We start from the raw sequence: 16,532 nt of genomic DNA on the forward strand, positions 1-16,532 counted from the left end.
GGGTTCCGTGTGTGCATGCATTGGGGTCCTGTGTGCATTGGGGTTCTGTGTGCACTGGGTTCCGTGTGTGCATGCATTGGGGTCCTGTGTGCATTGGGGTTCCGTGTGCACTGGGTTCCGTGTGCCCGCTGGGGTTCTGCGCGAGAGCGTCTGTTTGTGTGTCACTGCTCTGTGCGTGCACGTGCATGTTGAGCGTTAGTGTGCATACACACACGTGTGTGGGGCGGTTGCATGTGCGGATCTACAAGCCTGACTTTTCCCTGTTTCATTCCATTTTGCGGGTTTGTTCTTTTTTTAAACCCACCCAAAGCCTTGTGCAGGGGGAGGCTGGCAGCCTGCCCTCTCCGTGCCAAGCCTGGAGATGCCCTGAGCGGTGTGTCAGCGAGCTTGCAGTCCTAAAAACCCCGAGCACACAGACGCTGTCCTGGCGCACGCACACAAACCAGGGGGGAAACGGCCTCCCAGCAAGATCAGATCGGGAAGGGTGCCAGGGGATATAAAATACAAACCACTCGGGAGACAGGAGCTCGCAAGGAAACAAATTTGCTAAGAACCAGCAGGGCTAAAGACCAGATCCTCCACAGGTCTGACTGTGTCCCTTTCTGCTCTCTAAAGACGAGACAGTGAGAGAGAGCTGGGGAAGTTTGGATGCTGAGACACAAGGAAAGAAGACAAGAAAGAGGAGGAAAAGACAGAGAGAGACAAGAGGAAAGAGAGAAAAGATCAGAGAAAGAAAGACAGAGAAAAACAGAAGAGAAAGAAAAATAGAAAGAGGGAAAGTCAGAGGGAAACAGGAGAGAAAGCCAATAAAAGACAGAAGGGGAAAGTTAAGAGACAGAGGAGGAGGAAATTCTGATCAACCTCTTCATTACAAGTTAGTTGAGCAAAATGTAAACACAGAATCACACTCCACCAACCAGTTTGGATTTCAAAGTCTGCAGCAAATTGGGCGTATCTGGGCAAAGGCTAAAAATTAACCAGGCATTTCTGTTTCAATTGGAAAGAAAACAAAACAAAACAAAAAATACGCAAAGGGAGGAACTGAAAAACAAACCAACCCACCCCCAAAGAAACACCCACTTTCAAAAAAAAAAAATATAAGAAAAAGGAGACAGAGGGGAAAATCTGAAAGACATCAAAGCGTCTGGGGTAGGAACAAATGACAAGAGGGGTTGAAAAGAACCGAGTGACTAACCCTCCGAGAGAGAGAGAACGGCTTCCTGCCTGGGACAGTGCCCACTGAAATTGCAGGATTATTTCCACCGCCACACAGTGAAAAAGTGCTCAGCGCTGCCGAGTTGTATGTTGTGCGGTTTACATGCCATCGGCACAAACCCCCAAAACCTAGCCGACAAAAGAAACCGACAAAATCCAGACGGGGTCTCGGTGACCATCAAAGCGAAAGGGAAAGGAAAACCCCCCTCGGAATGAAATCGAGTCGCTTTCCCTCCCACATCTTGAGTCTTTTCTCTTTCCATTTTTTTTTTTTTAAAGTTGCCGTTCGCACAGTAGTGGGCATTTCACAGGCGCGTGTGCACAAGCACACCCCCCGTGCAAAACAGGGGCCTTTTCACCAGGGATCGTGAGCATGAAGATGAGGGCAAGCTACGAACCACCCCAGATTGCCCAGACTGTTGAGGGTGCTGATGCTGAGGGTACATTTGCACGATAAACAACAGAGACCAATTTGTTAATTACGGAGACAAAGGTTCAAGGAGGGAATTAAAAAAAAAAAAAGGAGAAAGAAACAGCTCGATCCCTTGGACAATTCAATCTCAAAACAAGCAGCAGTGATGGGGGACGGTTGTTAGGGGGGTGGGGGGGTCGTAGGACTTACCAGGAGTGTGAACAAAATACGCCAAGTAAAGATCCAGTTCTTTAATTGTGACTCCAATGTGGTGCGGCTGGACGCAGAGGCCTGGGTTGGAGCACTGTGGTGATTTGTACAACCGCTCCCCGTCAGTACTTTCGAGCGGGATCCCTTTGAATAAGATGACCATTACAAGATCCAGTCTCCAAACCTTGTCGGCCTGCCTCAGACAGTCAATCCTGCGGATTTTGCCCTTCTGGTCCGGGTTGGAGAGGACGCAGCACGGGGCTTTCTTACCGGTGATGGTCAGGACGAAATCCTCCCGGAACTCGGGGCGGATGTCTTTGCGGAGTTTGGCCAGTAGCCTCGATGCCCATTTCTGCTTGATCTCTGGTTTTTCCCCCAACAGCTCATCCTTCACGGCGCGCTCCTCATCCTTGGACATCCGCTTCTCGTGCTTCTTGAAGTACTTTCGCTTCCGAGCTTGCAGGTTGAACCATGTGTAGGAGAAGGCACGCACATGAGGGAGGAGAGCTTCGATGAAAGGGTGGAATTCATCCTGGAGAGGGTGGTGGAAGAGGGTGAAAAGAGGGAACGAGACAAAAGGGGGGGGGAAGGTTAGAACGAGAAAACGGAGGAATACTATTTTTAAAAAAACCCACAACCTTCCCGACCAGTCGCGCCGGCTGACGCGACTCACTCGATCCCGAGAACAGAGACGGCGCGGAGAACCGAGTTCAGAGCACGGCCGAGCCAGCCACACAACACAAGACCAGCCCGGAAGACAATCCACCTCAGTTGGGACAGCGGTGGGTGTTGATTTTTTAAATCTTTTCCATCTTCTGCCTTCCCCTCCCCCAGCTGCAAAATAAATGTCAAAAAGGCCAAAGAAAATTCACCATCAGAACTAGAAACTCGAGATTTCGCTACTTTTTCACTAATAACCACGATAAAGTTTGCCTTGGCAAGCCCGGGGTTAAAGAAAAAATTGGCCCCTGGCCCCATCCTTGTCCCCCCCCACGCCCCCATACCTCGATTCTTGGGTTAACCTCTTTGCTGGCAGGTGTGTATGTGGGGTTATTTGGAAGATCTGCTCTTCCTAAAGCTGCCTCCCCCTCAAACAAAATCTGACAAAAAGCAAAATAATTACCATTGCTCCGTCTCATTCCGGCAAAGCTAAGCACCCGATTCAGAAATTCTGGACTCAACAGAGTTGCGGGGTGAGGGGGGGAGGGAAAAGGAGGTGGGGGCTATGAGATGGAGGGGGAGGAGGGGACAAGGAGGAGGGAAGGTAGAAATTTTACAGGGAGGAGGCAGGGAGGGGAGAATGGGGGCCAGGGGGCTTGGTTGGTTGAATTCTCGATTGCGGAGGGAATATAGAATTTAAAAACCTGGGGGGCAGGAGGGATAGAAAGGAAGGAAGGAAGGAAGGAAGGAAGGAGGCTGACAATGGAGGTGTGGGACACAGTGGGGGATGGATCTAGCACCCCAATAATCTAACGGAGGAACCCCCCCGCACGGCAGATCCAAAATAAATAAATCAGAAATTCGCAGAATGGCCCCTATCGGAAAAAAAAATTAAACAAACCAACAGAGGAAGGAAGGAAGAAAAAACGCAGGGAGAGGGAGAGGAGCGGCAGGCGGGGGGGGGCAGGGAAGGGCTTTTCGGCGCTGGTAAAGGCGCAAAGATGCCAAGTTAGCTGTTGGTCCCTCCGCCCGGGTGGAGGGCGAATGCAGGCCTAGGAGAAGGGACGGACGCTGCGCTGGAATCGACTGCACTCAGCCGCTGGCAAAACCCAAAGTGCTCAGGCTTTTGGGCTGGGTTTTGTTTTGGTTTTGGGGGGTTTTGTTGTTATTTTCCTCCCTTCCCCCCCCCCCTTTTTCCCTTTTTCCTCCTAAACTCTCTCGCTCGCTCCTTTCACGCTCGGTCCCCAACCATTTGCCTGTGCCAATGCCAGCAGAAGAGGGGGGAAAAACAGAAAGAGCGAAAGAGAGAGGAAGGATCCACGTATTTGGCAAGGAGACACATTTCCAGACCAGCCAATGGCTGCATCAAAGCGAAAGGGAGGCGGGGGGTGGGGGGGATTGGCGGAGCAGAAACTGGGGGGGGGTTGTATTGAGGGGGGGGGCTGGTGGCACAGAGAGACTGTGCAGTTAAGAGACTGAAAACAATTTGCCAAATCGACAAGTTTATATCTAATGAATAAGCAAAGTCCAGCCGCGATTCTTTTTTTTTTTTTTTCCCGGGTGGTGGATATTTGGCGTGCGGGAGCCTGGCAGAATATTGCTAAATAAATAAAAAACTCCGTTCTTCACCGCCCCCCCCCACCCCCACCCCGACAACCAAAAAAAAAGGCAGTCCCACAAGGCCTTGGAAAAAGCAGCTGTTCTCTCTTTCCGTGTCTCTCGTTCCCGCATTCTCTCTCTCCGTCTATTTATAAAAAAGGACAGAAGAAGATTTCGTTCCAAATCTGCCCCCCCCCACACCACACACACAAGGTTCGGATTAAAGCCACGGATACTTTTTTCTAAGCAGCGGAATCGTCAATTTCAAACCCACCCATCCCCAACCGCACATAAAAACACCATCACACTAAAGGGTTTTTGCATCCTAATGGAGGGCCCAATCCGACAGCCGCCGAGGGTTTCCTGCGGGCACCCGATCGGGCCCTCTCCCCTGCCAAGCTGGACGATTACTTTTTCCAAACAAAAACAATTTAGTTGCCAACTGACTTAACTCCTTACCCCCGACCCCAGCGTGTAAAGACACTACAACCGGTGGCAAAGGGACTTGCCAATGTTAGCACACAGCCCAGATCCCTAAAGGGCCCTATTTACTTTTTAAGAAAATCCGAGGAAGCAAAAAACCCCAAATCTTATTTTTGGGGGGGGGACAGGAGGGGGTGCAAATGTATGATATTTTTAAAGTCCCCTCCAATGCCGAGCTAGTCTCTTCGAAAGACGATCCCTCCCGATGTTGCCTCTTTTCGAGGCAGGACTATTTATTGTCCGTGCTGCACGCTCAGCTGCATCGAATGGAAAAGCCGCCTACGAAAGCAGGAGAAGGTGAGGGGAGAAGGGGGACCCGGGAAAGACGAGGAAAAAGGGATGAGAGAGGAGGAATGGGAGAAAAGAAGGGAGAGGGAAGGGAAGGAAAAGAAACGCAGCCAGAGGAGGGGGTTCAAAAGAGAAATGAAACAGGGAGATTGAGAAAGTGGAGGAGAGAAGAAGACACCCGAGGGGGGGGGGAGAGGAGAGAAAATTAAAAGAAACAAACCGGGGGGGGTGGGGGGGAGAGAAAAAATTGCCCTGATTTTCGGGCCTTTCTGGCTGCGCCCCCAGGCAGCACCCGGCTGTAAATCCAGGCGTTGGAGGGGGCGCAGAGCAGAGGCGACAACAGCCGAAATGGCAGCTCTTTTATCCAAAGTGGGGGGGTCGATGCCAGCCCCCCCAACGGCCTCCCCAATCTATCCATCCAGGCACTTACACGGCCGCCGTCGCCGTAGTACCGCAGCATCCCCAGCCCGCGGAGAGACCTCCGCCCGCTGGCCTGGCAGAGCTCCGGTGACAGGTAGAGCAGGCACGCTGGCTAACCCGCCGTGGCTCTATCCCCGACGCCCGCAGGCAGGCCCAGGCCCCGCTGCCAGCTTTCCAGCTCCCGAGCAGGCTGCCAAGGAAGCGAGAGCGGGGATTGTGGGGGAGGGCCGAGGTGGGGGGCGACGGCTGTCATTTCCCCGTCTCCCCCCCACCCCCAATCCCAAACCTAGCCGCAGCCCAGTAGAGCAGGGTACGGCAATCCCTAGGCTCCAATCCTCCCCTTGCACACAACGCACAAGAAAGCTACGGCTCCTAAATACCCTGCTTGCTCGGGGAGAAATTCAGGCCTCCCTGCACTTACACCTGTGGCCAGGCCCTGACCTGGGCGGCATGCCCCGTGGGGAGCCAGACAAAGGTGGCTTGTCCCCTTCCCGCCCTCCTGCTTTGTCGGGGAGCCAAAGGGGGGTGTTACAAAATACCTGTGCCTGCCCGCTCTCCTCCATCGGAGAGATGAAGGGGGAGGATGCGGACTGGTGCCATGGAGGCAGGAAAGCTGAGTCCAGAGGGGGAGGGGGGAGAGTGTGGAAGTTGCAAAGAAAAGGGAGAGCGAAGAAAGAGAGAAAAAAGAGAGAAGAAAAAAGTGAAAGCGAAAGAGGAAGAAGAAGAAGAAAAAAAAAAGAACGAACGATTTTCTGCAAGAAGAAACTATTCCAAGTTCAAGTCACCAGGGTTTAGACCCTAATCCAGAGCTTTCACTTACGGCAGGGGATTTACTGGTTCCTAGCTACTCAGAGCGGGGATCCTTCCCCGGATCGGGGATGGTTTCCATAAGGAAAATACAACAACAGTTTAAATCTAAAACACACACACACACATACAGAGTCAACGTGTAATTAACGCCCAGTCTGAGTGTAAAAGCACCCAGCAAACGAGAGAAAGGAGCTGCTGGCAGCCGTCGGGGCTTTGTGGGGGAATATCAAATGGAAATTAAACAGCCAGGGGGGAGGAAAAGAGAAAGCAGAGGCCAAAGAAGGAAAATGGAAATAGAAAGTTGGGGGGGGGGAAACAGAGAGAAGGAGAAAACCAAGGGATGAAAGAGAAAATGGAACAGAAATCAATGGAGAGAAGACGAGAAAGTGGCAAGGGAGGGGGAGAAAAGGAACAGGAAAAACAGAGCAAAGCTGGAGAGAGAGAACGAGAAAAGAAGACTCTTTCTCTAAGGGTGCTTGCTCGCCTCCAATGACCGCCCGCTCTAGTGGGCTCGTGTCAGTTTGACTCCTGCTCCGAGCGCCCCTCGGGAATGGGCCCGGGTGGGCATCGGTTGGCATCTGTGGGGCTGGCCTGGGGCCACCCTTGTGAGTTTAAAAAAGAAAAAAAAAAGGGGACTCGGGTACATGACAGCCCCAGTCCGCCGTGCCCCAGGAAGAGGCCTGCTCAGCGCAAAGTCCGTGGCCGTTCCACAGGCAAACGCCCCTCCGCCGCTGGGCTGTCGGGTGCTTTCTCCTCCACGGCGACGACTGCTGTATCTCACCCCGTCCTGTCGGGCCCTGCAGTGCTCCGTCGTCTAACAGGGGTGGGTTGCCCTTAGTAAAATACCCCCGTGGATGGCAGTAACAACGTGAAACACGGCAGCCTCACTAGGGCACAGCACTGTTACTGGAGTCTCTAAAGGGAGGGTGGCAGAGGAAAGAGGGCAGAGATACTGGACTGGATGCCAACCCCCTGCGGGTCCTCGATCTAAGCACAACCTCCACCCCCTTCTATGGCACAACTCCCCAAACATCTCTGACAACACATGGACTGCGGGTCTACGGCTGAGCCGGGCCTCTGCTGTGCACAGCTGCGCCCGAGGGGAGGCTATATTTCCATTGGGTGTGTACGAGGTACCCCCCCCCCGGGTTTGAGAGGGGTCACTACACCGACGCCAGGCAGCGTTCTCGAGCGGTCGGTGCGGCGGGCCGAGGGTTCGGTCTTTCTGGGTTCCGTGCCCTGGCACCCGCAGCTGGTAGCGACAGCCGCAAAGAGGGCGGATTATTAGAAATGCCTCTCTCAGAGAAAGAAAGAAGTAGAGCAGAAGAGACTAGAAAAGACGGACGGCTTGGCAGAGGGATATGGGGGGGAAGAGAAGGCCTGGGAAGGAGACAGAGAGGAAAGCAGGAACTTGCAGCGAGGGGAAGAAAGGATGAGGGGAAAAGGAAGGCCAAGATCCAGGGAGGGAAAATAGCCCAAATGCCCAGCTAGAGCTGGCCATGGGACTGCGCCCAACTGGCTGGACGTCCCACCCAGCGGGGGATGCGCCCTGGTCCCCCAACATGCAGAGACACTCGGGGGGGGGGTGGCATTTCTTTCTCTGCCGCCCCCAGCCAAGCTCATCCCGCGCGACCCACACCTGCGGGACTTGGAATCTTTTTACTAAATAGGATTATTTTCAATTCGCCCTCCCAAAAGAGGGGGTCGTTCTTAAACCCACCCCCACCGGCCGGGTTACAGCCAGCAAACTCCCGACGCCTGCTTCTTCCGAGCTGGGGGGCTGCGGGGGGGTTCTCCAAGGCCTGGGAGATAGTTTATGAGTTTTAATAACTCCAAGTCAAACTTTCCGACTCCTGATCTTATCTCCTCCCCCCCTTCCCCCCCCGCCCCCCGACACACACACTCTTTTCATTTTGGGTCTCTCTTTTTCAGCAGCAGCATGTCAAGCTTTCTCGGCGTTGCCATAGAAACAGTCACTGGCACCCTGGCAAACTATTGCCCCGGTGAATGAATAGCACATAAATTTCGTCTCCCTGCAGGGCGAGCAAGACCTGGGCTGCCTTGGCCTGTGGCTTGCACTTGCAGTGATGGGGGGGCTTTTAAGAAACTGGGGCACAACTTTTTTTGGGGGGGGGGGGGGATGACACCTTGACTAACCAAGGGGGTTTATTCCTGCTCAGTTCTGCAGCAGCAGGGTATCTGCCCCTTACGTGCTGCGGAGGTAGTTTCGAGGGAGTCCGCCAATCTCTTCTACCACCTTTCGGGGGGCTCAGAGCTGGAATTATTTTGCCCTCCTTTCCCCGCCCTGCATACACCCAGAAGCTGTGGACTCCCCCAGCCACAGTGCAGATTAAAAGCAAACAAATCTTTTTTCTCAACGGCCTGAGCCATTAGTGCAAAAAATGCCCTCCCAGAGCTGGGCTGGCACAGACTGTGAGGAGAGCTTCTTTCTTTCTTTCTTTCTTTCTTTCTTTCTTTCTTTCTTTCTTTCTTTCTTTCTTTCTTTCCTTCCTTCAGTGTCTCTCCCCGTTTGCTTCACCCTCGGCTTCCCCAACAGACCCAATGCTGCTCAAAGCCAGAGTCCAGTTCCAACCCTTCCGAATGAGGCGTCACGAGTTTGCCTGTCCTTACGATACGGACGTCCCATACAAATATATCTCTAGGAAACCCCACACATGCAAATATGCAGCCATGTAATAATGATATCGCTCTGTTTTCTCTCTGCATTCTTCTGCCCCAACACAAAGTGTTTGCTTGGTACAATTTTCCCTCTCTGACCCGATTTAGTCCGCACAAGAGAAACCTGTCCAGCAGACTCAATGTCCTAACGAACTTGAGTTAATTAATGCTGAGGAAGAAAGAGGCTCCCCTCAGACACTTGAATCATGGGTCACTGGCCCTTTCAGTTTTCTATTTGCAAAAAAAAAAAAGCCCGCACTCAAATATTTTTTCATGTCTGAGCAGAGAACACAAACAACGCCAAGAGCTGCAGAAGGGGAAAATAAAGAAGTTGCCCAGGATTCAGAGCACAGAGCTGCGCAGAGAGAGCTGCAAATATAACACGAAAGAAAAGGGCTGATTTGCGGTGGACTTAATTTTTTTTTTTTTTTTTGCTGGGCGACTGCTGGCAACAGCGAAATGCAACCGCCAGAGCAGAGGCGAAAGAGCAGCGGGGTCCCACTGCCCTGTTTGCTATCAACTTTAACAAATTAATAAATGATTTTAACGCCAAGCCAAGCGCTTGGAGGCAAACGCAGGGAATAAGCTGGAGTTCTGGAAATGGAAGTGCACCCGAGAAGAGTCAGAATCCTTCCAGCTTTGTGAAGGAGAGGAACAGCTGGAGTTTGGATTGCCATGTGCTGGCCCCGATCCTGCTTGCGCGCACAACCAAAACTCTCTTTCAGTGCAGTGTTGTGCCCGCGTTTGGACCCAGCTGGGAGCGCAGCTAACAAGCAGGAGTGCCGTGTACCCGTCCGCTCTGGGGGGTTCAATTCTGCACACGTGCACACACGAGTCTGTCTGCTTCTGGCTACACCTGCGTCCACCAGGAATAAGCCCCCGGAAGCTGAGGGAATCACTGGGCAAAAAGGAAATCGGAGGTTTCAAATCACCGTGTCAATCGACAGAGTGCCAGCGGCACAGAACAGAAGCAGAGAAGCAAAGACTCGGGCCCAGCCAGCCACCAGAGCTGCTGAAGTTTCCCCTGGCACCTGCAAATGCTTGCATTGCTTCCCCTATTTAAACGTGCCGTCTGCCTCTCTAACGATTTCAGTGGCAAGAACTGCAGCGAAGTATCCGGACTCCCCCCAAAATAAGCTGACTGCCCCCCTGTCGGTCATTACGGATCTCGCTGATTCAGATTCAACCCACACGTGGGTCCCTACCCCGCACCATACAGATCCCTGCAAGGCCTGAAGCCCCAAGGACAATGGATCTGAGTAGGAAGTTTGACGTAAGCCCACTTTGACTTTCAGAGGCCACGGGAAGCCCTACGCAAGTGACCAGCAAAAATGAGTTCGCCCATCTCATCGCCCGTCCCCAGTCAATAATGACCGTAAAGGGCTTGGCGGGTGTTGAGAGCTATATAAATATTATCACTGGAGTTATATTATCAGAGGTTTCTTTAGTGCCTAAAATGAAAGCGCCGAGGAGTTTGGTACAATCGGTCAGGGGCGTGCCAGGGCGGAGAAGAAAGGGGACAAAAGCAGGCCAGGACTGGGGGACACTGGCAGGGCTGGCAAAGCAGGGACTGATGCGGGCCGGGATTGAGGGGGAGCCAAGGCCTGGGATGGTGGAGGGGGACAGGACTGGAGGTCAGGATTGAAGGGCATCAGCAGAGCTGGGGGAGGGGGGGCAGCCTGGAACTGGAACACTAAGGGCGGCTTCTGGGTCGGGATTGAGCTGATGGGGGGAGCCCAGTGCTGGCACAGCAGCGGGTTTTGCACGGCAGAGCGGGGTGCACTGCCAGAGCTGGGGGACACATGAACAGCAGATGCCCTCACTGTACCTGGCTCTTGTTGGCTCTGTCTGCCCTTTGTTTCCACCAGCTCTCAAATTCACTCACCCCCGGGGGCAGGGGGAGGCACCATTGACAGTAAAATACCTCCTGAGCCAGCTCAACTTCTAGTGACAAAAAAAAGTTTTTATTTCTGTAAAAACTAAGCAAAGGAACCGCTTGGCAAGTGGAAACGCACAACCACCAAAGGGGGAAAAAAGGAATTTCATTAAAAGGAAAACATCTGACAAAAATAAAACAGGAAAGCAAATTTCTCCTTGCTGGGGCGCAGGTGGTGAGACCAGGGCCAGCACCTTTGCGGGGGGGGGGGTCTTTTGGAAATGCAACAGCGTTTTGCTGTTTCTTTTTGCCTTGCTCAGGAAAATCCTTGCGGCAGATGTCTCCCACCCCACCGATTCAAGGAGGCGAACCTTTTCCAGGGACCGGTGTAAATCCAGCCAAACCCGATGCCGGGTTTACACCAATTCTCTTTCCTTTCCAGCCGCTGTTGACTTGTCATCAGATTATTTTTTCTGATAAAAATACCCAGCGGGAGGGAAATATTCCAACTCCCCCCAAAGCCAGTGAAAAGGCTCCTGTTGATTTCCAAAATGTAACAAAGGGAGAAATTCTGGAGTCTCTTTGATGGAAGAACAGTCTCATTTATATATATTCATTTTAAAAAATATTCTTTAAAACCAACCCACATCGCAGATCCTTTTCATATCTGCATCCTTGCTCCCATGAAAGCGAATGGGAATACGGAGCGACTCCGGTGACAGCAGGATCAAACCCATTTTAATAAAATAAAACTGGGTCTTTTCCCTCCCCTTTTTCCGAACAACATTCTCAGTTCACCCCACCCACACCTGCCCTGGCTTCCCAAAACTGGGACTGGAGCAACACCAGAACTGTACAAAAGGCAGGGAAGGTATGAAGCAGATTTGACGACGTATTATGCAAATAATAATAGATCCTGCAGACAGATAATGGGTAAGATTAATCGAGGTTCAGATAAGCACAAGGAGAAGTTTCCCATATCACTTTAACCGCAGTGGAGAAGGTGGTTTGTGAGCGGCAGGAAAGTGGGGGCGTTGCTTACAGGTTTCCGGGGGGTAAATACAGAGCGAGATTTTTGCTGCAGTTTAGGTGCCCCTGAAAAACCAATTTTGAAAGGCAGTGCACGGAGCAGGGAACGCAGCCCGGGGGCTGGCCAGCAGCCCTGATGGACTTCAGGGGCTTTTCATTTAATATTCTGCCCGTGTATCCCGTTAAAAAAAAAAGAAAGTCTGGGGCCGTGGGGAAAAAAGTTTGAGTGCCCATCCCATGCGTCAGGCCGCCTGCAGCCGCAGTGAGAAGCCAATTCGCGTCCTAACAGGGAGGAAGGTGAGAGGCTGACGGGGGAGGTCGCCTGGAGTTACTCGCATTTGCCAGTTTGCTAGGTTTGTAACTCAGGCTGCAATAAAATTAAGACGGGGGGAGTGGGGGAGTTCACTCCAAAAAGAGGCAGAAGTTGCCAGCGCTGGAGGAGACAATGCATGCCACGGGAAAGAGCAGGGGCAATTTACTCCTCACACTTTAATTATCCCCGTCTTGAACATTTCTTTACAAGAAAAAAAAAAGCTATCCTAGCACTTACAAAAAGCCCCCAAATCATCACAGACTTTCACCGCCAGGCAGAGCCCAGCGCTTGCCGCCAAAGGGAGGGGAAGAAAACCTCGCTTTTCACCGAAAACCACATTTGGATTCAAATCAGGATAATTCACTCCCCTACGGCACCGCTGCGGCGGTTGCGGGCCCGATCCTGGAAAATGCACGCGACTGTGGTGTTACTTCCACAAGGAGGCCTGTTGGGAGTAACGCGTAAATGTTTCCTCAGGATCGGGCCCTATCTACTGCGGGTGCCAAGTCTGGCTCTTGTAGTCGGCGAAATCAGGAGGAGTTTTGCCCCCGATTTGAATGGCTGCAGGATTGGGCCCCCCATAGGTACATTTCATGCTTTTATTCTGACCCATTTATTTCCATAGGTCAACAGGAGCTGAATTAATTGTTGTTTCAAGCAGAGGTTTGGAGTTTTGCAGCAGACAGGCAGGGACGTTGGCCTGTGGAAATCAGGGCTGGAACACGGGGCCTGAAACTACAACGGGAAAGCTGCCTGTCTCAGGGCTGGGAACAGACCCAGCGGAGCGAGGCCCCCACGTAGCCCCTCTCTCTCCAGCTGGTACTGGGCAGCACAGCTGAGCTCCTCGGAAGCTGCCTTACCTTCCCAAAGAGGTATTTCGCTGCTGTTATTTCCCCAGCCCTCCTCTCACACACGCCTGTCCCTTAACGTAAAGCAGCTGTTTAAAACCCCCCCCCCAACAACCTGTGCAATTCTCTCTGCAGAGGGAAAATGGCTCAGATCCTCCCAGGGGAGTTAGGCGCCTAAATAGCTTGGAGGGTCTGTGCCAAAGTTCTTAGAAGGCCTCGGCGACACAATCAGTCGGAAGGCTCCATTGATGAATGGCTTGTAAAGGCTAATCCAGGGTGATGACCTGGGCTGGGCAGGTTGCTGAGGGAAAGGGTGTTTGCTGTACGGATTCAAAGCACATCACTTTAAAGGTCTTATATGAGATTCGCTGCGACCTACTGACGTGTAACCACTCAATAAAACCGGGCCGAACCCTTGATTAACCCTTTGCAAACTCTTCCGAAACAGCCTTCTTATATAGCCAGGACTGCAAAATCAAACCACGGGCCTGATTCAACCAAGTACGAAAGCCAGGCCTGCCTTCCCGCACGCACAACGGGCCCGCTCACGCGCTTAACGCTAGGCATGTGCTAAAGAGGCTGCTGGTGCTGGAGCCTGTAGGGCCGGATCCCCAGCGGGTGTAAGAGGGAGAGCTCAGTGGTTTGAGCATTGGCCTGCTAAACCCAGGGTTGTGAGTTCAATCCTTGAGGGGGCCATTTAGGGATCTAGGGCAAAAATTGGGGATTGGTCCTGCTTTGAGCAGGGGGTTGGACTAGATGACCTCCTGAGGTCCCTCCCAACCCTGATAGTCTATGATAAGCCAGGAGAGAGCTCTTCGAAAGAACCTGGAGGATATAGGAGCGCCAGCCCTGCTGAAAGTCAACGGGATTTCAGTATCTAAGTCCTTCAGGTCCAGACCCTCACCCGTGGGAGTCAGGGGCCCGGGGATCTGAGAAGATTAGCCCGGCACTCCTGCACTCTGCCAGGCGTCTGAGAACACTCCACACTGACCCAGCTCATACTTTTACATTCACTCTGAGCCATCTCCTTGCAAGTGGCTTTCCCTCAGTGGGAGTTCTGCTTAAAAAAAAAAAAGCCAGTGACACAAATAAGACCCCCGGCTTCTATAGTAACTCCCATCCGCCGTTTCGCCACGTTTCTTCAGCGAGAACAGGGCACGAGACTCTGCTCTCGGCTTACCCGGAGGTAAGTCTGGCAGGATGGCAAGAGGATTGCTCGAGACTTGCTGCCGGGCGGCTAAAATCAGAATCTGGCCCTTTGTTCTGCTAAAACAAAACCTCCCGAAACTCAACCTCGCAGAGCTACACCCGCGCACAGATACCCAGCCCAGCTCAGGGGAACGAAGCAACGTCCACTGATCAGAAGTCATGGACCCAACCCCACGGCTACAACCCCATGCGAGGAAACTTTCCTCGCGGGACCCGTTCCACTGAGATATCCTTCTCAGTAAAACCATACAGCAGGACCAGGCCCTGTGGCTGTAATTCGCACACTGCAAAGGGAGGGGAGGAATCGGACACAGCCCCTAACACTTGGCAGCAAGAGCAAAATTGCAGGTTATAAACGGGGGCGGGGAGCGATTTCACACAATCATTTTCACCCCCCATTAAAGAACAATCCGTGGTTCTGCTCCTCTCTGGATGGGTATAAATGAGGAACTGAAGGGCAGTCATGGCCAGCACATGGCCCATCTTCCCACGAAGAAACAAAGATGGATTTTTATCCTGGGCAGTGCTTAATTTGTGCCACGGGTTGCCAGGGGTGAGCCCCGGCACCTCTTGGCTTGAGCCCCGGCACCTCTTTCATTACAAATTAAGCCCTGCTCTCGGCCCTCCGCAACCCAAAACCTGGAAGCTGCAGAGAAGTAATGTGTCGATTATGTGCTTAGGTGGGGCGGGGGGAGTGCTTTTAATAAGGACAAAACATTTCAATTAATGAAGGGTGACTTACAAAGAATGAAAGACAGAACGAACGAAAGGATGAGTGTGAAAGAAGAACAGAATGATGAAAGAAGGGAAGGGAAAGAGAAAGAACAGAGAAAGAAAGAAAGCTAAAATGCCTAGCACTCTCTTCCCCTTTGGGGACTGGGTTATGTTAACATGCACAGCTGCAAAATCCCTTTTCCAGCCCCAGTACTTTAAAAAAATCACGAGCAGAAATAAACAGAGCATCGGCCTGTCGATGCTGAACGTGCTCCACAAAGGGTCCATGTTAGCCGCTGGACAAGCGAGAAGGGGATTTGGGGAAAGGCCCCTGGATCCAGTTCTTGTCCAATCCAATGGGGTTGGGCTCCAATCTCCAAATACACAGCTTGGAGCCTGGGGGGTTCGCCCCATGGTGCTCGGTGTGAGGTACAAAAAGCCCCGCTGGGATTGTGTTCAGATTGGTCACGGAAGGAGAAGACTCAGGCGCAAATGAGTGGGAGAGAGAGTGGAAGGAGGGAAAAGGACAAAAAGAACAACAGAGAAGGAAAGAGAAAGGGATAAAGCAAGTGAAGGGGGACAGGCTCTATAAAGAGAGACCCTCGAGTGCCCACGCTGGGCACGAAGATCCAGGCACCACACCTATCGAAAGGGTTAAAAGCAGAGCAGGGGGCTCCAGGCTGGCAGGAGAAAGGAGAGGGGATGAGGAAAGCCATGTCGCCTTCTCCTTGGCAGCCCGCTGCATGCCCACGCTGGGCCGCACTCTGCCCGCTCTCTCGCAAGTCCATGGCCAGGGCCAGGGCCCCACCTCCTCTAGTTTAAGGAGCAAAATCTCACGGCTGCTTCCTTGGTTCCAAAGGGACCCCCCGCTCCCGAGGGCAGGAATGCCATAATCGCACAAGGCCGGACCCCAGGAGCAGAGCTCACTGCGGGTTTACATCTCTCCTGCAGACCCTGCATTTCCTCCTATGGCGCTGGACCCCCCCGCATCTCTCTCTTTCAAATCCACCCAGCACCATGGACGATGCCTGAGGCACCTCATCTAGCAGGGATCCCCGATTCCCCTGGATCAACACAAACCCTGCCTCCCCCCAGATAGTAATTATTTGTGTTTAATTTAATCCTCCCATCCGCCTGCTTTTGGGCTCTGCTCAGCTCCTAGAACCTAGGCCAGCAGGTTCCTGTCTGGAAAACTTTCTCCCCTGCCCCCGCCATTACAGCCAAAAGAACTCAGCACTCAAATGTCAATGAGACCCCTAAATAAGAAAGGTGACTTTTGCTGGGGCTCGGGGGGTGTTTTAAAGATCTTTGTCATTTTCTTTGCTTGTGTTAAAAAAACTCCAGCTTGTGTCGCACTTTCCGCAGAGAGAAAACAAGGGGAAGCTAGAGGAGAAAATGGAAAGAGAGAGATAAAGAAGCAGATCCCCAGCTAGTGTCAATCGGCAGAGGCCTATTGAAGCCAACGGGGCCAGCTTCCCACCTGGTGTAAACCCGGAGATCCCTGTCAGTGCTACACACATTTCCAGGAGCTGGCACAGAGCAAGAGAACAAACCTGCAGCTGCAAAGTCTCCAAATGGCGACGATTTTTGCAAGTAGAAACACCTAGTTAGCCATCCCAAATGCCCATCTCGAGGTGCCGTCAAATATAAGCCACTAGGACGAGGAGCCCGGTGGCACAGACTGACACGGCTACCCCCTCTGATACTATAAGCCACTAGATCACCCTAAAACCCTGCAAAAACAACTGCAAGGGAAGCGTTCTTAAG

At 52.4% G+C, this 16,532-nt stretch overlaps 1 protein-coding gene and 1 long non-coding RNA gene across 10 annotated transcripts in view; one reads left to right on the forward strand and one right to left on the reverse strand.

The window, feature by feature from the left end:
* NFIX (nuclear factor I X) overlaps positions 1-16,532 on the reverse strand; it is a 143,005-nt gene that overhangs the window by 69,816 nt on the left and 56,657 nt on the right. For 4 of the 9 annotated variants that reach the window (XM_074935444.1, XM_074935445.1, XM_074935450.1 and 1 more), the window contains one exon: positions 1,838-2,369. In XM_074935444.1, coding sequence (XP_074791545.1) covers positions 1,838-2,369 — 532 coding nt within the window. Of the gene's footprint in view, positions 1-1,837; positions 2,370-2,960; positions 3,052-5,297; positions 5,452-16,532 lie in introns of those variants that run through there. The other 5 variants (XM_074935452.1, XM_074935449.1, XM_074935443.1 and 2 more) reach the window with 3 other exon arrangements.
* Positions 1,833-16,182, forward strand: LOC141975197 (uncharacterized). The gene is made up of 4 exons (XR_012635887.1): positions 1,833-2,619; positions 9,062-10,049; positions 12,620-12,866; positions 16,131-16,182. It is a non-coding gene; the product is annotated as an uncharacterized LOC141975197 (long non-coding RNA).

This window comes from Natator depressus, chromosome 20 (assembly GCF_965152275.1).
Source record: "Natator depressus isolate rNatDep1 chromosome 20, rNatDep2.hap1, whole genome shotgun sequence".
Lineage (NCBI taxonomy): Eukaryota > Metazoa > Chordata > Testudines > Cheloniidae > Natator > Natator depressus.